The sequence below is a fragment of the Leptonychotes weddellii genome, chromosome 1 (assembly GCF_054177405.1).
Source record: "Leptonychotes weddellii isolate Sample4059 chromosome 1, ASM5417740v2, whole genome shotgun sequence".
Lineage (NCBI taxonomy): Eukaryota > Metazoa > Chordata > Mammalia > Carnivora > Phocidae > Leptonychotes > Leptonychotes weddellii.
The window spans coordinates 6,403,338-6,427,081 of NC_138369.1; the positions used below are offsets into that span (position 1 = coordinate 6,403,338).

At 55.0% G+C, this 23,744-nt stretch overlaps 1 protein-coding gene and 1 long non-coding RNA gene across 3 annotated transcripts in view; one reads left to right on the top strand and one right to left on the bottom strand.

The window, feature by feature from the left end:
- Positions 1–23,744, bottom strand: part of LOC145720257 (uncharacterized) — a 108,645-nt gene that overhangs the window by 73,747 nt on the left and 11,154 nt on the right. The gene's annotated exons all lie outside the window — the stretch shown is intronic.
- Positions 3,949–17,992, top strand: SLC44A2 (solute carrier family 44 member 2 (CTL2 blood group)). 2 transcript variants are annotated; one of them, XM_006741048.3, is made up of 22 exons: positions 3,949–4,098; positions 4,669–4,717; positions 7,305–7,378; positions 7,502–7,586; positions 8,088–8,172; positions 8,327–8,437; positions 8,523–8,583; positions 8,693–8,816; positions 8,949–9,032; positions 9,124–9,236; positions 11,352–11,483; positions 11,582–11,681; positions 11,767–11,859; positions 12,039–12,123; positions 12,731–12,993; positions 13,080–13,174; positions 13,860–13,963; positions 14,070–14,143; positions 14,232–14,302; positions 14,531–14,619; positions 15,745–15,829; positions 16,273–16,728. In XM_006741048.3, exons 1-22 carry the CDS (start codon positions 4,062–4,064, stop codon positions 16,392–16,394), a joined length of 2,136 nt encoding a protein of 711 aa, XP_006741111.2. In that variant the 5' UTR covers positions 3,949–4,061; the 3' UTR covers positions 16,395–16,728. The 2 variants fall into 2 exon arrangements, with proteins under 2 accessions (XP_006741111.2, XP_006741112.2); XM_006741049.3 differs by having other exon boundaries at positions 3,953–4,098; positions 16,665–17,992.

Here is a 23,744-nt window from a genome sequence, read left to right on the forward strand (position 1 = left end):
AAAAAAAGATTTTGTTTATTTATTTGAGAGTGAGAGACAGGGAGAGAGAACTTGAGCATGAATAGGGGGAGGAGCAGAGGGAAAGGGAGAAGCAGACTCCCTGCTGAGCACGGAGCGGGAGGGGCGGGGGGCTCTATCCCAGGACCCTGGGATCATGACCTGAGCCGAAGGCAGACTCTTAACCAACTGAGCCACCCAGGGGCCCCAGCACCAGCCATTCTTATATGGTTGCTTCCCCTTTGCCAGTCTGGCTGCCATTCAGGGGACACAAGAAACTTCCGGTGCTCCCTTATCTCTTCTCCACCCTTACCGGTCTCGCCTCCTATCCGATGGTGGAAATATGTTCCTGTGTTTTCCCTTCATACTCATAGTAGTTCTGAGTTTTTATCTATTTTGCATGATTAATGCGTGTGGAATTTATTTTGCTATGGGTTGGGGGTGAAGTTAACTTTTTTTCTTTCCTAATGCAATCAAGACTACTGACAGGTTGATTTATCCTTTCCCTGCCCAGTGAAAATTCCACATTTATCATGTATTAAATTCTTTACATATGGAATTCACAAATTAATTTTTTAAATACATGCACCTGGAAAACTCTAAGCTATGTTTTTACTTTCAGTCTTAGCTATCTTTTTTTTTTTTAAGATTTTATTTATTTATTTGACAGAGAGAGCAAGAGAGCACAAGCAGGGGGAACAGTAGAGGGAGAGGGGGGGCTCGATCCCAGGACCCTGAGATCATGACCTAAGCCGAAGGCAGACACTTAACCATCTGAGCCACCCAGGCGCCCCTTAGCTATCTTTTTAAAAAGATATTATTTATTTATGTGAAAGAGAGAGAGAGAGAACACACACACACTCAAGCTGGGTACAGGGGCCGGGGAGGGAGGCAGGGAGCAGGGGGAGAGAGAATATCCCAAGCAGGCTCCAGGCTGCGCAGAGCCCCCAGGGGCTTGATCTCAGGACTCTGAGATCATGGCCTGAGCTGAAATCAAGAGTTGGACACTTAACTGGCTGAGCCACCCAGGCGCTCCCAGTCTTAGCTATCTATAAATGGTTTGTGTACTGTGTTTATTCATTCAACAAACACCAAGTGCCAGGTGCTATTTGGGGCCCTGGAAACAGTTGTGAACAGAACAGACATAAATCCCTGCCCTTGTGCTGGGAACAGGCAAGGGGGCAGACAATAAACAAGCAGTATGTAAATGTGTGATGTGTCAGGTGGTGATTAAAAATAAATAAATAAGGGGCGCCTGGGTGGCTCAGTTGGTTAAGCGACTGCCTTCGGCTCAGGTCATGATCCTGGAGTCCCGGGATCGAGTTCCGCATCGGGCTCCCTGCTCGGCGGGGAGTCTGCTTCTCCCTCTGACCCTCCCCCATCTCGTGCTCTCTCTCTCTGTCTCATTCTCTCTCTCAAATAAATAAATAAAATCTTTAAAAAAAATAAATAAAAAATAAAAGTAAAAATAAATAAATAAAATAGGGTGATGGGGTAGAGGTGAAAGGGATGCTGTTTTGGATAGGATGGTCAGAGAAAGCCTCGCTGAGGAGGGGATGATTGAACAGAGGCCTGAATGAAGTGGAGCCACATGGACATCTCTGGGAAGAGATTTCGAGGTAGAGGGAACAGCCAGTGCAAAGGTCCTGGGGTGAGACCATGCCTGGTGAGTTTGTGGTATAGTTAATGAGGCCAGTGAAGGTGAACCAAGTGAAGGGGAGAGAGGGAGGAGACCCGGCAGAGCGTAGGGGGCCTTAAAGGTCATGGTGAAGAGTTGGGTTTTTCCTCCAAGGGAGGCGGGAGCCATGGAAGGTTCTGGGCAGAGGTGTTCACAGGCTTCTCGGGCTGCCACGGAGGGAACAGACAGTGAGGGGAGGGGGAGGGGGGGAGCTAGGAGAGCAGGGTGGAGCTGCCTGCACTGGTCCAGGCAGGAAACCACAGCTGTGTGACGAGGGTGGGGGTGAGAAGTGCTTGGATTCTCGATAGATTCTGAAGGCAGAGATGGCGTGAAGTAAAGCGAGGTGTCTCCGGTTTCTGGTCTGGGCACTTGGGAAGACGAAGCTGCCTTTTCTGAGCCGGGGCCGGTTGGGGACCCATCAGGGGCTTGGATGTAGCTGTGCTGAGTATGAGACACCCATGAAGCCTCCAGGAGGTGGGTGTCACAGGGGTGTGCAGCTCAGGGGACCAACGTTGGGGGATCGTCAGGGTGGAGCTGGTGGCTGAAGTCCGGGCTCTGCAGGAGTGTCCCCAAGGGACCTAGTGTAGCTGGGAAGAGGCCGCAGCCTGTGCCGGGCCCGCTTTTTTTGTCCACTGCTTGGACTGGGTGGGTGGGACCAGCCAGCCTTGGGGTTGGCAGAGACCACGGGAACCACAGGGTTTCTCTGGGAGGCCTGGTCACCCAAGGGCATGGCTTGGAGCCTTGAACCTCCCCTGTTTGCTGAAGCCTGTGGGCCAGGGGTCAGGTGGGGCTTCCACAGCTGGAGGCCCCTCGGGGGAGGTGCATTCCTCTAGGGATAAGCTGACTTAGTGACCAGAGCCCTGCCAGGGGATGCTTGACTCTGAGGTAGCAGCTTACTGAGCACCAGCTGTATATGACCACACTCTAGAACCCCATCGCTGACTGTATGCCTCACGCTGAATATATATTCCTGCTGATCATGCCACGGCACCAACTATGTAATCGACTACACTATGAAGTATACAGCTGGCCTCAAAGAGCTGTTGGGGGCGGTGCAGTGCGAACAGGCACATGATCGAGGGAGCATACAGTTGGCTCGGGGAGCGGATGGCTGGTGTGGGGGAATACAGTAAGGGGGGGAGTATAGCCAGCTGACTGTACACCTTGCACCAACTGTATACGCCCCCACCCCTGCTGTGTACCCCCACACTGATTAAACACCCTCTTTGCGGGCTGTATGCCTCCACCCCAGCCGTGGCCCCTGCATGCCTGTCCCCCACATCCGTGAAGCACCCCTACACTCACTACAGTGTATCCGTGCCGGCCATAAATTGCCAAGCCAACTGTATGCCTCCTGGTATCCTGTGATTGGTCTGTGACCAGTTTTGGTTTGACCCTTTAGCCCCATTTCACAGTTGAGGGGGCTCAGGGCAGGCAAGACACTGGCTGAATTGTCCTCTGGCTCGGATGGGGCCGAGGGAGCATTTGAATCTAGGCCATGCATTTAGCTCCACGAGAACAGACCCACAAAATTGGGTCTCTCGTTTGCCACCGTACTTAGTGCCCAGCCCGGGGCCAGCACCCGGTAGGTGCTCAATAAATACTTGTTCTACAAAACAATGGCTTCAGGATTCACAGTTGGGATGTGTGAAGGGGTGGTGAGCTCGGCTGTCTAGCCTTGGGGGCCCCCCGAGGGCAGTGCCAGGCAGGGATGGGGCATCTGGGCTGCCAGTCTCATTTTGCCAGTCTTCAAGAGAATAGCGATGTGGGTCTTTATACGGAGTCTCCCAATGTTTCACTATTGGCATTTCATTTAAAAAAAAAAAAAATGCAGACCGAAATAAAACGCGTCCACTGGCTTGAGAGTTTTCAGCGCAAATACTCTGTATTTGGGAGTTTGGGTTCAGCCATCTGCCTGTTTTGCGGCGCCTCTATCTAGAGTTACCTCCCTGCGCGCCTCAGTTTCCATACCTGCAGAATGGGGCAACATGAGGCGCCCTGCCCGGGGTGAGAGGGGTTGTAGGCGGCGTCGCCTGGTTGGGACGTATGCCGAGGCCGCGGGGTGAAGCCGGAGTTGCCCGGGGGGGGGGCTGGGCGGGGGGGGGCCGGAGAGGGCTAAATCGGGTGGCGGGTGAGCGGCGGGAGCAGCTGCCGCCCCGCGCGGCCCTCCCTCCCCCGCCCCCCATCCGTCGGCCAGTCCGTCCCGAGGCTGCAGCTCAGCTAGGGCCGGTCAGACCGGTTTGGGCCGCCCCGCCTGGCCCCGGGCTGGGAGGAGCCGCCGCCCGTCGGTCCAGCCGTCCCTCCCACGGGGCGCCCGCGCTTCCAGACCCAGCACCGAGGGGGCTCGGAGCAGGCAGCCGGCCGCCGGGGCTGGGCGCCCGCGGGGATGGGGAGCGAGCGGCAGCATTACTACGGGAAGCACGGTAGGCAGCGCCCCCCTCCCGCCCCCGGGCCTGGCCACTTGGAGGGGGCAGCGGGAAGACCCGGCCGGGAGCCAAGAGTGGGGAGCAGAATTGCCCATCTCTGCGGGTAGCCCCTCACCCTAGTCCTCTTCGGGAGCTGCCTCTCAGAGCCCCCTCCAGACCCTCTCCACTGAAGGGTTTGTCTTCGTAAGCCCCCTGCCCTGTACTCCTGCAGGAACCTTCTCCAGATCCCACCTTGGAACCCCCCCCTCCCTGCCTGGCTCCCAGTTCCCAGTTCCCGGTCCAGCCCCTTCCTCAGTAGGTGGCCCCCAGTCCTGCCTCCTCCGCAGTGGGTGGCCGTCAGGTGATAACTCGGGGCTGGTCTCCATCAGCCACGGCTCCCCCTGCCTCGGCCTGCCCGTACTGGGGGCTGGGGTGTGGTCGCCGGGAGGTAGGGTGAGGCAGAAAAATCCACTGGGTCTGTGGACTTCACTCTTCCTCTGGGGCAGAGGAATACCCCTAGGGGCTTCTGGAGGAGGGTAGTCTTGCAGCCCCTTCTTGGTCACCCTGCTCAATCTTGCCGATTTTCAGGAACACCACAGAAGTATGACCCTACCTTCAAAGGACCCATTTACCACAGGTAAGGGCTCTGGGTTCCTGGGAGAGAAGGGTCAGTGTTAGCACTGCCTCAACCCCTGTTTCTTTACCCCCCAGACGTTTCTTTACCACATCTGCTCTCCAACAAACTGGTGATCGATATTTGCGACTTGACAATTAAAGAACTAATTTCCCAAATATACAGTCTTTTTTAAAAAAGATTTTTATTTATTTATTTGAGACAGAGAGTGAGAGAGAGAGAGCAGGAGCGGAGGGCAAAGGGAGAGGGAGAAGCAGGCTCCCTGTTGAGCAAGGAGCCTGACTGGGGACTCGATCCCAGGACCCTGAGATCATGACCTGAGCTTGAAGGCAGACGCTTAACCAACTGAGCCACCCAGGTGCCCCCAAAGTCTTTACAAATGAATATTTATTTATTTATTTATTTATTTTTAAAAGATTTTATTTATTTATTTGACAGAGAGAGACACAGCGAGAGAGGGAACACAAGCAGGGGGAGTGGGAGAGGGGGAAGCAGGCTCCCCGCAGAGCAGGGAGCCCGATGCGGGACTCGATCCCAGGACCCTGGGATCATGACCTGAGCTGAAGGCAGTCGCTTAACCAACTGAGCCACCCAGGCGCCCGAATATTTATTTTTTATTTTTATTTTTTAAAGATCTTATTTATTTATCTGAGAGAGAGTGAGTGAGAGCGAGCACAAGCAAGGGGTGTGGCAAGCAGAGGGAGAGGGAGAAGCAGACTCCCTACTGAGCAGGGAGCCCAACATGGGGCTCAATCCCAGGAGTCTGGGATCATGGCTGAGCTGAAGGCAGACCCCTAACTGACTGAGCCACCCAGGTGCCCCACAAATGAATTTTTAAACTCAGGCAAAAGACTGGAAGAGGGACGCCTGGGTGGCTCAGTCGGTTAAGCGTCTGCCTTCGGCTCAGGTCATGATCCCAGGGTCCTGGGATCGAGTCCCGCATCGGGCTCCCTGCTCCGCGGGGAGCCTGCTTCTCCCTCTGCCTCTGCCTCTCTCTCTCTCTCTCTATCTCTCATGAATAAATAAATGAAATCTTTAAAAAAAAAAAAAAAGACTGGAAGAGATAATTTCTAGAACAAAAAATACCATAGACAGTGAAGTTATGGGGAAGTGTGCAAACTCACTGAAAGGTAAAGGAATGGGATTTAAAACAGGAACCAAATAGTTTCCCCATCACAGATTAGCAAAGATTAAAAAGATTGGCACATAGGCTGCTTTGAATCTAAGTGGCTCAGTATATTTTGGAGGGAATTTGGAAATACGAAATTTTTTAAAAAGATTTTATTTATTTGAGAGAGAAAGCACGCGCGCGGTGAGCATGCACGTGGGCTCACGTGGAGGGGGGAGGGGCAGAGGGAGAAGGAGAGAGAGTATCCCTAGCAGACTCCGTGCTGAGCCAGGAGCCAGCTTGGGGCTCGATCCCATGACCCTGAGACTGTGACCTGAGCTGAAACCAAGAGTCTGATACTTAACTGACTGAGCCACCCAGGTGCCCCAAAATATGAATTTTTTAAAAAAGATTTAATTTATTTATTTGACAGAGAGAGAGCACAAGTAGGCAGAGCAGCAGATGGAGAGGGAGAAGCAGACTCCCCACCGAGCAGAGAGCCCAGTGCGTGACTTAATCCCAGGACCCTGGGATCATGACCCGAGGCGAAGCCGGCTTCTCTTTCTGCCTCTTCCCCAGCTTGTGCTCTCTCACTCACTCAACTCACTCTCTCTCTCTCAAATAAATAAATAAATAAAATCTAAAAAAATAAAAATTAAAATATAAAATAGTTTAAATTTTAAAAAACATGAATCCCTATTGCTATTAAAGGTGGGGGGAAATGGGCACTCTCAGTCAAAGGAGAGCTGAACATTGTGGCCAACTGCTTCAAGAACAGTGTAGCGGGCGCCTGGGTGGCTCAGTTGGTTGGGCGACTGCCTTCGGCTCAGGTCATGATCCTGGCGTCCTGGGATCGAGCCCCATATCGGGCTCCCTGCTCAGCGGGGAGTCTGCTTCTCCCTCTGACCCTCCCCCCTCTCATGGTCTCTGTCTCTTATTCTCTCTCTCTCAAATAAATAAATAAATAAATCTTAAAAAAAAAAACAAAAACAGGGCGCCTGGGTGGCTCAGTTGGTTGAGCGACTGCCTTCGGCTCAGGTCATGGTCCCGGCATCCCGGGATCGAGTCCCGCATCGGGCTCCCGGCTCGGCGGGGAGCCTGCTTCTCCCTCTGACCCTCTCCCCTCTCATGCTGTTTCTCTCTCTCTCTCTCTCAAATAAATAAATAAAATCTTTAAAAAAAAAAACAAAACAGTGTAGCATTAGGTATCAAAATGTAAGGGGCACCTGGCTGGCTCAGTCAGTAGAGCAGGTGACGACCCCTGATCTCAAGGTTGTGAGTTCCAGCCCGGTGTTGGGCGTAGAGCTTGCTTTAAAAAAAAAAAAAAAAGTGAAATGTACGTGCTCTTTGGTACAGCATTCACGCCATTAAGGACACATGTCCAGATAACACATGAATGTGGGTGTATGTGCAGGGCAGGGTGGGGTCCGTGATGCACAGGGCCCCAAGGCTCCCACCCTGATGCTGTTCTCTGTTCCCCAGGGGCTGCACAGATATCATTTGCTGTGTGTTCCTCCTCCTGGCCATTGTGGGCTACGTGGCAGTGGGCATCATAGGTGAGTGGAGGAGGGCACAGGATTGGGCTTCCAAGGTGGGAGGACAAGCCACAGCCTCTAGGGCAGACATGGGGATGGTGGTGAGGAATGACAGTGCCTCAGTGTCCCTGGATCCCTCCACAGCCTGGACCCATGGGGACCCTCGGAAGGTGATCTACCCCACTGATAGCCGAGGCGAGTTCTGCGGGCAGAAGGGCACAAAAAATGCGTGAGTCTGGCTCCTTGGGGCCTGGTGGGACTGCAGAGGTGTGGGCAGGATGGCTTCATGAGCACTGGGGAGAAGGTTCTAGGCTCCCACCATCCCCAGCCGCTGTCCTAGGCCTCGAGGACACTACACTAAATGAGACATTAAGAGTCTCGTCCTCTGGGAGCTCACGATTTAGGGGAGGGACAGAGAGGAGACCGTCCTGGATCTGATGTCAAGCCGGGTGAGCTAAACAGGTGAGCTAAAAGCAAGTTCAATCCAGGCTGTGCCACTCCCTGGCTGTATGAGCTAGGACGAGTGTCCCAACCTCTCTGGGCCTTTTTTTTCCTCATCTCTGAAACGGGGCTCATCCCAGCCCCACCGTCATGAGGCTGTTGGGATGGTTAGATGAGCCACCAGGCAGAGCTTAGAATAGGGTTGCTGCTACTAGAATTGTTTGCATTAGATATTACACATAGGGAGGTTGAGAAATCTTGAGTTTCCATCTCCCTTCCCCAATTCTAGGAACAAACCCTACCTGTTTTATTTCAACATTGTGAAGTGTGCCAGCCCCCTGGTCCTGCTGGAATTCCAATGTCCCACCCCTCAGGTAATTCGGCCGCTCCCCTATCTTCGATGCTACCCCTGCTTTCCATCACCGGGTCCTTTTCTTCCCCGGTGAATGGGAGGTGGGGCCTCTGTCCTGTGTGGGGATCAGGTGTCTGTCTTGATCCCACCCAACCCCTGCCTCCTGCCCCTCCAAGATCTGCGTGGAGAAATGCCCCGACCGGTATCTCACCTACCTGAACGCCCACAAATCCCAGGACTTTCAGTACTACAAACAGTTCTGTGTGCCTGGCTTCCAGAACACCAAGGTGAGGGGAGCCTAGGGGGCGGGGGGGGGGAGCGGGTGGAGGGTCCTGGCCTGGGGCATGAACCCCTCTCCCCCTTTCTTGCTAGGGTGTAGCTGAAGTGCTTCGGGATGGTGACTGCCCTGCTGTCCTCATCCCCAGCAAACCCTGTGAGTCTGGGGTTCCTCAAACTTGGGGGGGCGGTGGGGGAGGGGCGGCAGTTGCGGGGGGAGGTTTCAGGGGCTCAGCCTGACTGGTCTCATTCCCTGCTCCACGCAGTGGCCCAGCGATGCTTCCCAGCCATCCACGCCCACAAGGGGGTCCTCATGGTGGGCAATGAGACGACCTATGAGGATGGGCATGGCTCTCGAAAGAACATCACAGAGCTGGTGGAGGGCGCCAAGTGAGGACCACAGCCCGCCCACATCGGGGTCCTACTTCGGGGTCCTACTTTCCCCGGGTGGGCCAGGGTGTCCCCTGGGGCTGACCCAATCGGGGAGGGGCTCCAACATGAGCCTTGTCTGCTTGTCCCCAGGAAGGCCAACGGGGTCCTGGAGGCGCGGCAGCTGGCCATGCGGATATTTGAAGATTACACGGTCTCCTGGTACTGGATAGTTATGTAAGTTGGGAGGGAAAGTGGCCCCCCCAGTCTGTGTAGCCTGGGGCTGGTGAGAGGGTGCGGTCTGCTCATGCCCCCATTTTATCCCCAGAGGCCTGGTCATCGCCATGCTGATGAGCCTCCTCTTCATTGTCCTGCTCCGTTTCCTGGCCGGCATTATGGTCTGGGTGATGATCATCATGGTGATTCTGGTGCTGGGCTACGGTACGTCTCCCCATCCCTGCACCCTCCCCACTCCACAGCCCGCAAAATGCCTCTGCTCTCTGATCTGACAGTGGCCATCCAGAATCTTGTCCTAAGCCATCTGTCTTTTATTTGGCATATTTGTGAAGATGTGCATCTCAGCCTTGTTTATGGGAGTAAGCACTTGGAAATAACCTCCGTGTTTATCGATGGAGGATGAGTTAGATCATAGCCTTCCAGGTGGGACCTGGATCTGCATTTTATCTACATCCAAAAGCATTCTCAAGTAGACTACATGGTTAAAGATGTGTGCGTTAGCACCAGACAGCTGGGGTTTAAAGGCCGACTCTGCCAGTTCCTTCCTTTGTGACCCTGGACAGGTGACTCAACCTCCCCATGCCTCAATTTCTTCCTTTATAAAGTGGGGCTAATTAGTATTTACTAGTTATGAGGCTTAATGGGAAAAAGTGTACAGACGAGATGGGGGGAGGGCCCTGTAGGTCTCAGGCCTGTGCAACCCAGAGGCAATGCACAAAACCCAGTGCTTCACATTCTGATACTTCAGATAAACATTCCAGGGGGAAAGATGTCTCATAGGCAGCCCAACGTGAGGACGCAGATATTAAAATATTCACGCTAATGATGGTTTCTAGCTGGGTGCTGGCATTTTAGGCAAATGGTTTTTGTTTGTTTTTAAGATTTTATTTTTTTTAAAAGGATTTTATTTATTCATTTGAGAGAGAGTGAGTGAGAGAGAAGGAGAGAACATGAGCTGGGGTGGGGGGCGCAGAGGGAGAAGAAGCTGACTCTGTGCTGAGCGGGGAGCCGGACACGGGGCTCGATCTCAGGACCCCAGGGACCTGAGCCGAAGGCAGATGCTTAACCAAATGAACCACCCAGGTGCCCCTAAGATTTTATTTTTAAGTCATCTCTACACCCAGCGTGGGGCTCGAACTCATGACCCCCAGATCAAGAGTCGCATACTCTATCAACTGAGCCAGCCAGGCACCCCTGTTTTGTTTTGTTTTTTACTTTATCTGCATTTTACAGTTTTATTCTACAAAAAGCTAAGGGGAATATTGAAAATCCCCGATGCCACCCCACGGGATGTTAATACCCACAGCCTCAGTCCCCACCCATGAATCATTGTTACCAGGTGGGAAGGAAAGCCTCAGGTCACAGAGCAACCTGGCACCTATTCAGCCGCTCATTTATGCATGTGTGCATCAAGTCTGGATCGAGTGCCTGTGTGTCCCAGGCAGTTTTCTAGGTCCTGGGGGTGTGGGGAAGATGGACAAGAAATAATAAACCAGGGGGAGCCTGTGACTCTTGATCTCGGGGTCGTGAGTTTGAGCCCCATGTTGGGTGTACAGATTACTTAAAATCTTAAAAAATAATAATAATAAACCAGAAAACCCTCTAGAAGGTCCAAGCAGAGAGAAGGGCCAAGAGGTTGAGTGTGGGGGGGGGTGATTCGAAATGGGAGAAGTGGTTTGGGAAGGTCTCTTTAGACGGTGACTTCTGAGGGATGCCTGGGTGGCTCAGTTGGTCAGGTGTTTGCCTTCAGCTCAGGTCATGATCCCAGGGTTCTGGGATCAAGTCCCGCGTCAGGCTCCCTGCTCAGTGGGGAGCCTGCTTCTCTCTCTCCCTCTGCCGGCAGCTCCCCCTGCTTGTGCTCTCTCTCTCTGACAAATAAGTAAATAAAATCTTTAAAAAAAAAAAAAGTGGTATTTGAGTAGAGACAGGAGGGTGTGAGAAATCCAGTACTAAGCCGGGGGAACAGCAAGTACAAAGGCTCAGAGGCGGGGCGCCTGGGTGGCTCATTCGGTTAAGCATCTGACTGTTGATTTCGGCTCAGGTCATGATCTCAGGGTCCTGGGATCGAGCCCCAAATCGGGCTTCGTGCTCATTGGGGAGTCTGCTTGGGATTCTCTCTCTGCCTCTTTCCCTCCCCCTGCTCTCTCTCTCTCTCTCACAAATAATCAATCAATCAATCTTTACAAAGGCTCGGAGGCAGTTACAAGCAATGGCAGCCGCTCTCAGCTTTGGTTCTTGCTTCTGCTAAATGGGGGTGCTCCCACCTGCTCTGCAACATTGGGGGAGCAGCCAGTGGGCTGAGGTCGGTCCCCTGTGCAGGAATATTTCACTGCTACATGGAGTACGTGCGACTGCGGGGCGAGGCTGGCTCCGACATCTCCCTGGTGGACCTTGGCTTCCAGACAGACCTCCGCGTGTATCTGCACTTGAGGCAGACGTGGATGGCCTTCAGTGAGTCCCATCCCCTCCCCGCATCCTGCCCCCGGTGAGGCCTGGGAGGGAGTGGGGACAGGCGGCTGGCAGACTGGGCCCCTCTCTGCCCCCCACAGTGATCATTCTGAGCATCCTTGAGGCCGTTATCATCTTGCTGCTCATCTTCCTGCGGAAGAGAATTCTCATCGCCATTGCGCTCATCAAAGAAGCTAGCAGGTGGGTGCCAGGGTGCCCCGGGGCTGGGCTGGGGTGGTCCCGGGGCTGCTCGGGCCCTGATGCCTGTGTCTCTACTCCTCCCCAGGGCTGTGGGATACGTGATGTGCTCCCTGCTGTACCCACTGGTCACCTTCTTCCTGCTGTGCCTTTGCATCGCCTACTGGGCTAGCACTGCTGTGTATCCACCCTCAGACCCGGATCCCTGACCCCGGGGGTGGCTAAGGGCCAAACTGGCCTGGAAGTGACCTGCAGCTTCGGGGGGTGGGGGCAGACCGGAACCCGGTAGGGGAATGGATCCTTTCTCACAAGCCACCGGGGCCCCAATCCCAAACCTCAGGCTCCTTGATGAACCTCCAGCTTCCTGTCCACTTCCAACGAAGCCATCTATAAGATCTTTGATGGCGGTACCTGCCAATTTGCTGGGAAAACCTGCAACCCTGAGGTGGGGGTCGACTATTTCCCCAGCAGCCCACAGACTCTCTGAAACCTCTCATCCCTGCCTGGGGACCATTCAGCAAACATTCGGTGCCTGTTGTATGCCCAGTGCTGGATGTGGGGAGCAGGGTGGGGGAGAGATCCAACTTGGCAGCCCCCAGCCCACCCTGACTACTGAACCACCCACCTTTCTCCCGTTGACTTCATTTCCTGCCCCATACCTCTCCCTTAACACAATGACAGCCAGGTCTTGCCTCTAGATCCCCTTCCTTGCCATTCACAAGCCCCTCTCCTGATCCCTGTGGTCTTCATACCGATCTCTGCCACTCTTGTCCTTGTCCATGTGGCCACTCTCCTGATGCATGACCCAGCCCTGATCCCCAGGGTAGCTTATCCTGCCTCACTAACCGCCCCCCATGAAGTCAACGATCCTGTCTTGCTTCTAGAACCCCTTTTAGAAGCCCCTATAACTGAACCCCCAGTCCCTTGACTTACCTCTGATTCCCACGACTCCTGTCCCACCCCACGGTCTATCTGACCCAGACCTGATGCCCAGAAGCCGCTCTGACCCCCTGGCCCCTGTGTTGTGACCCAGCTCTGCATCCCTCCCACAGACCTTCGCCTCCTCCAATGAATCCCGCCTGTGCCCTGGTGCCCACTGCCAGTTCGCCTTCTACGGGGGTGAGTCGGGCTACCATCGGGCCCTGCTGGGCCTGCAGATCTTCAATGCCTTCATGTTCTTCTGGCTGGCCAACTTTGTGCTGGCCTTGGGCCAGGTCACGCTAGCTGGGGCCTTCGCCTCCTACTACTGGGCCCTGCACAAGCCAGACGACCTCCCTGCTTTCCCACTCTTCTCTGCCTTCGGCCGGGCGCTCAGGTGGGACTCCAGGTGGCCTGGGAGTGGGGGGCGAGATCGGGTTGAGGAGCCTTGGCACGGCCGCTGACCACCCCCTTGGCCCTCAGGTACCACACAGGCTCCCTGGCCTTTGGTGCCCTCATTCTGGCCATTGTGCAGATCATCCGAGTGATGCTGGAGTACTTGGATCAGCGCCTGAAAGGTGCGGCCCTCGGGTGGCTTGCTTTGGCTGCTGGGGGGCAGGGCTGAGGGGCAGATCGGGGATTGGTTTATGGGGGGCGGAGTTAGGGCGATGGGACTGTGATTGGTTTCTGCTTGGGGTGAGGAGGGTGGAGTGGGGAGTTTGAGCAATTAGTTCCCAAGGTGGAGGAATGGCTGAGGGAGCCCATTGGGTGGAGTTCTTACTTCTGGGGATGGGGGCGGAGCGGGACCAAGAGGCCTGGGCCACCATTGGTTCCTGAAGAGGCAAAGATTTGTTTGTGCCGAGAAGGGCGGGGCCGAGGCATGTTTCTTTTTGACAGCGGCGGGGCTGGGATTGGTTACTTTTGGGGGTGGGGCCAAGGGGGCGGCGATGATTGGCTTCTGCCTGGGAGGCGGGGCCAGGGCAGTAGTGTGGGTTGTGATTGGTTCCCCCCTGGAGGCTGGGTTGGAAGACTTCATGGTAGGGCCCTTCCTCAGGGTCTGGGCTGAGAGTCCTGGGCCCCGTTGGTTCCTACTTGAGTGAGGGGCACGACCCCAGGGGTTCTGCATCAGGTTTCCTCTCCCTGTCTCTTTGAGTAGGTGGGCTCCGGAAATCCTGGACTGTGTGCATGTAACGAAGAGGTGGGGGGTGGTGGATCCCTACCAGGGGTCTCCCCTCACCTCTGCATCCCTCCCTTCTCTCTTAGCCGCCGAGAACAAGTTTGCCAAGTTCCTCATGACCTGTCTCAAATGCTGCTTCTGGTGCTTGGAGAAGTTCATCCGATTCCTCAACAGGAATGCTTACATCATGGTGAGGAGGCCTGGGACGCAGAACCAGCCCACCAGCTCCTGCTGGGGACGAGGAACCCTCATTCCCAGCCAGTGGGACTGATCCCCCCTCCACCTCCTCCCCCCAGATCGCAATCTACGGCACCAACTTCTGCACCTCGGCCAGGAATGCCTTCTTCCTGCTCATGAGAAACATCATCAGGTCAGGGAAAGCACGGCCCTCGGGCTGCCTCCCTCCTCCCCCAGTCCCTGAGCCCGCCTTCATGCCTGCTTCTCACTGTCCCCTGCAGAGTGGCCGTCCTAGACAAAGTTACCGACTTCCTTTTCCTGTTGGGCAAACTTCTGATCGTGGGTAGTGTGGGTGAGTGCTGCTGGCCAGCCCGTGGGGCTGTGGGAGCCTGCCGGGGTGACTTGCGAAGTGCTTTTGGGCCCCCACATCTTCTTTTGTGACAAGCGTGTCGGGGTGACTTGCACAGTGCTGTTGGCCCTCCCCTTCTTTTGTGACGAGTGTCATGTTCTCTGAGGTCATGGGCAGGGGGCTTCCTTTAGCCAGAACCCTCATCCATCTTGGTTTCCTCCCTCTCTTTAGGGATCCTGGCTTTCTTTTTCTTCACCCACCGGATCAGGATTGTGCAGGACACAGCGCCGCCTCTCAATTATTACTGGGTCCCTATACTGGTATGGACCTTTGGGGATGCGTGGGGGTCCAGGGAGAAGGAGGTGCTGGGGCCTCCTGGTCTCTTTTGACTAGACAGATGTGGATGGAGATCACAGGTGGGGGATTGATGATTTATTCAGTCTGTAAACATGTAGTAAGCACCTACTGTGTACCAGGCCGGGGGCGGGAGGGGTGGCAGGAAAGGCTTCCCTCCAGAGGACCTTACCTTTCAGAAGCAAATAGACCTCATGATTACAGACTGATCCGTGCCACAGGGGAGAGTTACAGGGAACCGTTAAACTGTTAGAGCCTGTGGTGGAGGATCTGGGCAGGCCTGGAAGGCCAGGTGTCTTCACTTTGGAAGTGATGTCGGATCTAAGATCTGAAGGAGATACGGGGAACCTCCAGGCACAGGGATCCACAAATACGGAGGCCCTGAGGTGGGCCTATGCCAGGAATAGTGAGGAGACTGGTGTAGGGGGGAGGAGGTGGGGATAAGGGCAGGGAGGTGGTGGGGCCATGAAGGGGTAATGTCATCACCCTGAGAGCAGTGCAGGCCTTGGAGCCCAATGACCTAGATTTTTATCTGAGTTCTCTATTTGCTCGCTCTAAGATGAGTCAGTTTGGGCAAGTTATTTAATCTCTCCATGGTCCACTCACTTCAATCCGTAAGTGTTTATCAGATACCTGCCAAGGCCCTGTGAGTCTCCAAATTGTTGGGGGGTGTGGCCGTACGTGGGACAGATACAGTCTAGTGGGGATGAGGGCATTATGCCTGTAACGCCCTAAACACGCATAAAATTGCAGCCAGCCAAAGGTCTCAGAGGACAGGCATGCAGTGCTAGGAGAGCATAAAACAGGGTCTAGATGTCAGAAGCAACTTCTTGGAGGAGGTGGTATCTGAGGACTTGATGTTTGAACTGAAAACAGAAGGATAAGAAGACAAGAACTTGACTAAGTCAGGACAACAGCATGTGCAAAGGCCCTGGGGTTGAAGAAAGCAAGGAGTGAATGGCAGGACTTAGTATGTTATTCTAAGGAGGGCTTGTCAGCAGGGAAATGACAGGATCCGAGCCTGGGAGGGTGTGGGGAGTGGGAGTTGCTTTAGGAGCTGGGGTGGAAACAGCTTGGCTCCCCTTGCCTAGACGGTGATCATCGGCTCCTACCTGATTGCCCATGGCTTCTTCAGTGTCTACGGCATGTGTGTGGACACGTTGTTCCTCTGCTTCTGTGAGTGACCCCTCAACCCAACCTTGCCAGGCCCTGGCTGCCTTCTCCCCTCTGGGCATAACATCTGATGGGGCTATGTATTCAACGGCCAGGAGCCCCCCAGCTTCCCCGGGGACTAGCTGTTCCGCGTCAGAGGGCCCTGGCATGCCTTCTTGGCCTCCTCCCTCTGCTCAGAGCTGCTCCATCCTGTTGCCCCCTGGTCCAGGGTGCAGCTAGAACGCTGTGCCCCTGGGCCCTCGGCTTTGGAGTTTCCGGCTTTGTTGGGGGGGGGGATCTGTGGCTGCTACTAACTCTGGTCTCTCCATCTGTCTGTCTTTTTTTTGTTTTTTTTTTCTTTTCCTCTACTCCATGCCTGCTGGCTTCCCTGTTCTTCCCTGCCTCCCTCTTTCCCTCCCTTCCTGACCACCCCATTTTCCCCCTGCCGGTTCCTGGGGGGAGCCCAGGTGAGGACCTGGAAAGGAATGACGGCTCTCAGGAGCGACCCTACTTCATGTCGCCCGAGCTGAGAGACATCCTGTTGAAGGGGAGTGCGGAGGAGGGGAAGCGGGCAGAAGTTGAGGAGTAGAGAGGGAGGGAGGCGTGGGGGCCAGGCAGGCCTCCTCGTTTCCTCCCTGTAGACCGGGGGTGCATGCGGGGCAACCCTGCCTGGGAGTGTGGGGAGCGTGTACGTGTCCCATTCCCGAGCCCACCACAGCCTGCCCCTCTCCAGTCCCAGTGTGTCTTGCTTCCTAACCCTCTGAGTCTTCTCTGTGGCCCTCATCCTCCCACCCTGTCCCCGGAGGCCCCTGCCCATGGGTTCCCCTCATGCCACCGTCTTGGGGGCCTCTCTCCACAGTGGAGGACCTGGAGAGGAATGATGGCTCAGCCGAGAGGCCTTACTTCATGTCTCCCAACCTCAAGAGGCTCTTGAACAAGACCAACAAGAAGCTGGCTGAGTCCTAAAGGCCCCCCGCTCTCCCCCCACCTCTCCAGAAGTCTCACACTGGGTGCTCGGCAGCTGGGTCAAAACCCCTGGCCGCCTGGGCTCACCTGAAGTCCGACCACTGCCGCCTCCCCCCACCCTCCCCAGCCATCCAGTTACCGCTGGATTCCAGGGACCTGGCAGATTTGGGGCCTCTCCTCCCTATGCCAAGGGGCAGTTGGAGTTTTCACAGGCGGCGCCCCAGGACTGCACGCATAGGTCACTCCAGCCCTCGCTGGCCCGGATGGGGAGAAGTCTGGTGAGGCCTCTTGATGTCTGGCAGGCAGAGGGGCCCGACCTCTGTGGGCCGCCTCACGCTTCCTGTTCTCCTCTTCCGATGGGGCAGCATCTGTGTCTGCAAGAGTGATGACCAAGCTCCGGCCCCTGAGGCCCCCCGTTCACTCGTGTCTGCTCTGGCCAGGACCGAGCACCTTCTCGACGGCTGAACAGCTGCCTCACAGGCTGCCATACGCGTTTCTTTATTATTATTTTTTAACCCGGACATGCATTAAAGGGTCTATTAGCTTTTTTCTGTCTGTCTCCACGGCTGAGATGGGGCCAGCTGCGGAGTGCCTTGTGTCGTGCCCTCCCTGCTGGGGTGGGAGTGGCGAGGCCAGGTGGGGGTGGCTCCTGGCATGGGAGGCCACAGCAGGGGTGTCCTGGAAGGAGAGGGAGTGAGTCTGTAGGGGGAGGGCCGCTGGGACCCGGGAGCAGACCGGTGTGGACAGACCAGAGCAGGAGGGAGGAGCCCGCTAACAGCTGCTTAATTAATGGAAACCTGCTGGCTGGCTGGAGGCGTCCGGCCCAGTGTCTCCCCTTCTCCCGCCAGTGCCGACAGCTCTCTCTGTGAGAGAGCAAGCAGCTGAAGCCACCCGAGGGACGATGTCAGGGGAAGGGGTTGGCGCAGATGCTGTGGGCAAACCCGGGCCCCCCCACCGTCACCTCACTTTGAGGAATCCTTTTGCCAAATTCGTTGAACTCCGGGGACCTGGTCTCCTGGCTCCCCCTTCGCCCTATCCCCGGGCCCCTGACTTCATGTCTTTGCTCATCAGCACCACGGCGGCACCCCAGAGAGGGAGAAACCCAGCCTGGGGTCCCAGTCTCCTGTGCCTGCCCGCCAGCCCTCAGGCCCCCCGTTCTGTCTGCACACTCTTGCGTGTTAACTGCATTCCAACCACTAATAAAGTGCCTATTGTACAGAGCCCGGGCCTGGAGTGTTTGTGGAGGGAGTAGGAGGCTGGTGGGAGGAACCCCGGCTTCGAGTGCCCTGGGATTGAGTCTCTGAGCTGGGGCGAGTCTCCCCGGGGAAGGAGGGAGGGCAGGAAGCCCTCCGACTGCCGGCCCCATCTCTGCCTGAATCCCACCACGCAGGCAGCTCAGGTTTCTCCTGAACAAAATGCTTTTTTTTTTTTTTTTTAAGATTTTATTTATTTGACAGAGAGAGAGAGACAGCGAGAGAGGGAACACAAGCAGGGGGAGTGGGAGAGGGAGAAGCAGGTTTCCCGCAGAGCAGGAGCCCGATGTGGGGCTCGATCCCAGGACACTGGGATCATGACCTGAGCCAAAGGCAGACGCTTAACAACTGAGCCATCCACGTGCCCCCAAAATGCCTCTTATTAGGGTCTGATCCCTAGACTCCAGAAGGCAGTGACGGCCTGTCCACCTCCCGCCCACCTCCTCAGTCCCATGGCCTGGACACATGCCCCCAGGCCTGCTTTGTCCCCAGGCCCAGGCACCTGAGGCGCCCACAGGCTAGTGCAGTCTCTTTGAACCTATAAAGCTGCCAAGAGCTGAGCCCTGCCCTGCTGCCTGAAGGCTCGCTGCTGCCCCCTGCTGCCAGCTGTCACTGTCAGCTAGCTGGGCCACTGCCTTTCCCTGTACTCCCACCCTTGGAATTTTTCTTCAATAGCCACCATTTCTTGAGTACTTCCTCTCTGCATACCATATATACCACTTTTATTACTCTCCTCGATAATTGAGGCTGGGAGGTTGGGTTACATTTCTGAAGGTGGCCAGTGGGAAAGTGGCTTAGAAGGCACTTGAACCCAGGGCTCCTTGACCCCAGGCCCTTACCCGCTACCCTGTACAGACCCCAGAGAGTGTCGCCTCCTTGTCTTGAGTTTGTTCTTTTCCTTATCCCCAGTTCCTGTTAGCCCCGCCTCCAAAATACCTCCCAAACCTACCCACTTCCTCCCCATCTTCAGCTCCCAGCCCCCATTATCACCCACCTGAACCAACGCAGTCCCTTACCCAGGTCCCTGGCTCCTGCCATCACCTCCCCTTCTCCACGGTTCCTCACACAGGTGCAAAAGGGTGCTTGTAAACACTCTAGTGAGTTCACACCCCTTCTCTGCTCAAGAACCCTCCATGGCTCGCACCTTATTCAGCATAGCAGCCAAAGTCTTCACTGCGGCTCATGAGGCCCTGCCCCCATCTGCCTCAGGGGCTCCCCCTTGCTGACTCGTCCAGCCACCCTGGCCCCAGGGCTTGTGCCTGAAATGCTCCCCACCTGGCTCTTTGTGTGGCTAGCTCCTCATCCTTTGGCTTTCAGCTCAGGGATCACCTCCTCCAGGAAGCCTTCTGGGCTCATCAAAGGCCTCTCTTGGTGACCACACATCACCCTCTTTATTTTTCTCATGGCATTTGTCACAATCTGCAAGTATTTGTCTTTTCACTTCATAATGGTTAGCCTCCCCACCCAGCATGTCCGCTCAAAGGGGAAAGAGATCTGGCCTCTTTTTTTTCCCCACCTTATCCCAGAGCAGGGCAGAGTGCGTGGTACACAAAGGCACAGAACAGCTGAAGGACTGCAAAGGGCTTGGCACAGTGCCTGGCCTGGTGCACAGCGTGTCCACTGTTACTAGTGTGTTAGCATACGCCAGCATATAAGTTTCCAGTCTTTTATGCATGCTCAAAACTCTCTGGCTGCTGTGTGTGGAGATGGTACCATACAAAAGTGGGAGCAGGAAGACCAATGAGGTTACTGGAGGGGCGCCTGGCTGAGTCAGTACAGCCTGTGACTCTGGGTTTCAGGGTCGTGAGTTTGAGCCCCTGGGTTGGATGTGGAGCCTACTTTAAAAAAGGTTTTTGGGGCACCTGGGTGGCTCAGTCAGTTGGGCGTCTACCTTTGGCTAAGGTCATGATCTCGGGGGGTCCTGGGATTGAGCCCCATGTTGCCTCCCTGCTCAGTGGGGAGTTTGCTTCTCCCTCTGCCCCTCCCCCCTGCTTATGCACGTTCGCTCTCTCTCAAATGAATAAATGGAATCTTTAAAAAAAAATTAAATTAAAAAAAGGTTACTGCACTAATCTGGGCACGTGCTGCTGGTGGACTGGACTCAGGTGGTCTTGGTGAAGATGATGAAAAGCATGCAGATTTTGCATGTCATTTGAAGACGGAGCTCGACTTGATTGATTGCATGTGCAAGAGAGAGGACTCAAAGCAGCAGGAGGGAGCGGGGCTGAGGGGGGCAAGCTCAGGCAGAGTCCCGTGGAGGGCACCTGTTGCTTGAGCCCGCAGGGAGCTTGGGTGGGTAAGTGACATCTCAGAGCTGTCCTGAACTGGTAGGTCACGGACTAACGGTGGCCCAGGAGCTGACGATCCCAGGCACATCTGATTCTCCTGGGCGTGGAGGCAAAGTGTCCAGTATGACCCAGTCTGATCCTCTTGAGAGTGTTGGCAACGTGGTCCCAAGCCCAGGGTAGTTCTCTGAAGAGAGTTGGTGGGCAGGCAGTTGTGCAAAAGCCCGTAAAGCCCGGGCAAAGAGATGATAAAGCCGAGCCGAAGGGATCCAGGCAGGTCGGTGTATTTTGACTTGCTTCATACAAAATCTCCAAGGGAAGCGGTCACATAGATGGTTGGATGTGTCGGGACTTCACAGGAGAATTCTAGGCTGGAGGCATGTGATCGGGAGTGTGTTTTGATGGTCTTTGAGATCGTGGGGATGGCTGAGATCACCTGGGGAGTTAAGTGTCCAGAGAGGGGAGGTCTGAGCCCCGGGGAGAAGGAAAAAAAGTGGACTCAGGGGAGAGCCAGAGAGCGGCAGCATCTGGAGCTGTGTGGAAGGCAGAAAGTGTGGGCACAACTGCTCCTGGCTTTAGTGTGGGAGCAAACGAATGGAGCGACTATTTTCTAGCGCGGTAAGAAGGACGTCAGCGGAGGGCAGAGCATGTGATGTTGGAAGCCGTAACAAGGTGTGAAAAATTGGGGGAACACCGCATGAATGAGCAATGTTAGGACTGTGGGGTTTTTCTCTCCCAAACTCACCAAGGTGGGAGGTGCAGGCAGAAGGTGGATTTAGTTTGGGGTTGACAAAGAGGCGCAGGGGCTTGAGGGTATGTGCAAGGGGAGATGCAGGAGGGATGCTAGCTTTCTGCTGTCCAAAAACCGCCCATAGCTTTCAAAGCACTCGGGGTGAAAGCCAAGGTCTCTGGGGCCCTGCAGGACATATCCACCCTTTCTTGGACGGCCCTCCCTCCCACCTCTCACCCTAGCCCCCTTCCAGTGCCTCAGACCTCTTTGCTGCTCTTTCCCTAAGCACGGTCAACCTCTGGGACTTTGTACTGGTTGTTCCCTCTGCCTGGAATGCTCATCTCCCAGCAAGCTGCGTGGCCTCAGTCCCTCGCTCCCCGTTTAAGGACTTTGCTGTGCACTGCGCAACTCAAAATGTCACCTGCCCCAGCCCCGCATCACCACCGCGCTGCTTTATTTTCATCCACTGCACTCGCCACTACCTTGCTTATTATTTATCACCTGCCTCCCCAGTGAGGTCAGCTCCACGAGGGCAGGGCCATGGGATGGTTTGTTCGCTGTGTCCCCAGCAGCAGCTCCGCGCTGCACAGCCTCAAGGCCAGCTCCTCCCACCCTCCCAGATGGTCTGTGTCACCGGTGGGCTGTACGCAAGCTCTTTTCTGCTTGGGTTGGCCAGCATTCATTTCGGTGGTTTGCAGCTCTGAGAGGTACCAATCCAGAATACTCCAAGTGGTGCGGCCAGGCCAAGGGGAGGGAGCCCGCAGCCCTAGCGGAAAGGAGGCCTGCAGGCATGGGTGTGCGGGCTAGTTACAGGCTGGCGGAAAACAAAGTGGCTCTGGCAACTGACAGACACAAAGAGGTCTTCCAATTCTGTAACATTCTCGAACAGGTAAAGCTAATCCTGGGGATGTAATAGGGCCAGGGATTGGCTAGGGACAGGAGGGAGATTCCTGGGGCTGTGCCGACACCCCTTATCTTGATTCGGGTGGTGCTCACGCAGATGCATATGTGAACAGTTACCAAGATGTACACGTAAATGATTGTATTATACCTTCATTGAAAAAAAAAAGTGGCTTCAGGGAAATGGGGAGTTCCTCTTTGGCTCCTGTCCGTGAGGTTGGACTGACTTGGGCACAGTGGGGGCCAGGTGTGGTGGGTGACCCACTCATGCATTTACTCACTGTATCGAGTGCTCCAAGCCAGGGTGAACCAGAACCATGTTCCCTGGTCTGAGTTTACTCTCTGGCCAGAGAGATAGATAATAACTAAATATGTAACAAGTGGTGATAGACACTTTGAAGAAAAATAAAGCAGGATAATCTGACAGTGCTGTTTGAGAAATGGTGGTCAGGGCAGCTGGAGCAGAGAGCTCAGAGAAGTGAGGGAGGGAGCTCTGAATACCTGAGGGAAGAGAGTGTTTCAGGCAGAGGGTATGGCCAGTGCAAAGGCCCCGAGGTGACAGGATGCTTGAGTGAATGGAGGAAGGTGTGAAAGGACATGTCAAACTGTAGATCCCAGGCTCACACCCTCCCAGCCCACCTGCCCGAGCAGAAAGACCTTCTATTTCTCAGATGACTGGAGGCAAGTCCCAGAGTGGCCTAGTCTTTGGCCAGTTCTGGTGAAACACCATTTCTGCACCAGTCACTGGACCAGGAAAGAAGTGGGGTTTTGATCAGCCAGATCCAAGGCAGAGACTGGGTGGTGGAAACACAGTGAGGGAGAGGTGGTTCCCCAAGGGAAAACCTTGGTTTTCAGAACAAAGGGGGAACGGAGACCCAGCAGGCCAAAGCCACCGGCAGCCAGCTGCTCTGTGGGATGAGAGCAAGAGCAAGAACTAGCTAGAACAGCAGGAACTCCAGGACGGCCTAGAGGGCCCTGGCAGGCGAAGATGATGAACTCCAGGTGGCTGGGGTCCTACATACACTTGGCCCGTATGACAGCATCGCCGTGCGGCCATGCCGGTTTTTCCCCCCACGTCTCAACATCCTGGGGCTCAAACTTATGTGGCCATGATACGGCTCCACTTTCACTACTCGTTCTTTTAATGTAAAATATTGCTGGCGCTCCCGGGCAGCTCAGTCGGTGGAGTGTCAGATTCTTGGTTTTGGCTCAGATCATGATCTCAGGGTCGTGAGATCAAGCCCCGCATTGGGCTCCGCACTTTGCACGAAGTCTGCCTGGGATTCTCGTTCTCCCTCTGCCCCTCCCCCTGTCACATGCGCGCACGCGCGTGCTCTGTCAAAATTAATACGTTTACTTACAAAATTAAATTTATTTTGTGAGAGAGAGCGCTAGCATGAACAGGGTGGGGGCAGAAGGAGAGGGAGAGGCAGACTCCCCACTGAGCAGGGAATCCCCTGACCCCGAGATCAAGACCTGAGCTGAAGGCAGACGCTTAACCAACTGAGCCACCCAGGCGCCCCAAATATAAAATCTTTAAAATATGTATATTGCGGGGCGCCTGGGTGGCTCAGTTGGTAAAGCGGCTGCCTTCGGCTCAGGTCGTGATCCCAGCGTCCTGGGATCGAGCCCCACATCGGGCTCCTTGCTCCGCAGGGAGCCTGCTTCTCCCTCTCCCACTCCCCCTGCTTGTGTTCCCTCTCTTGCTGTCTCTCTCTCTGTCAAATGAATAAAAAACAAAATCTTTAAAAAAAAAAAAAAATCTTAAAAAAAAAAATGTATATTGCTGCAAAATACACATAAAA

Coding starts and splice junctions, on each gene's coding strand:
- SLC44A2 (XM_006741048.3), top strand. CDS start 4,062: ATGGGGAGCGAGCGGCAGCATTACTACGGGAAGCACG. Junction 7,379..7,501: donor CGTGGCAGTGGGCATCATAG/GTGAGTGGAGGA, acceptor ATCCCTCCACAG/CCTGGACCCATGGGGACCCT. Junction 15,830..16,272: donor CACGTTGTTCCTCTGCTTCT/GTGAGTGACCCC, acceptor GGGGGAGCCCAG/GTGAGGACCTGGAAAGGAAT.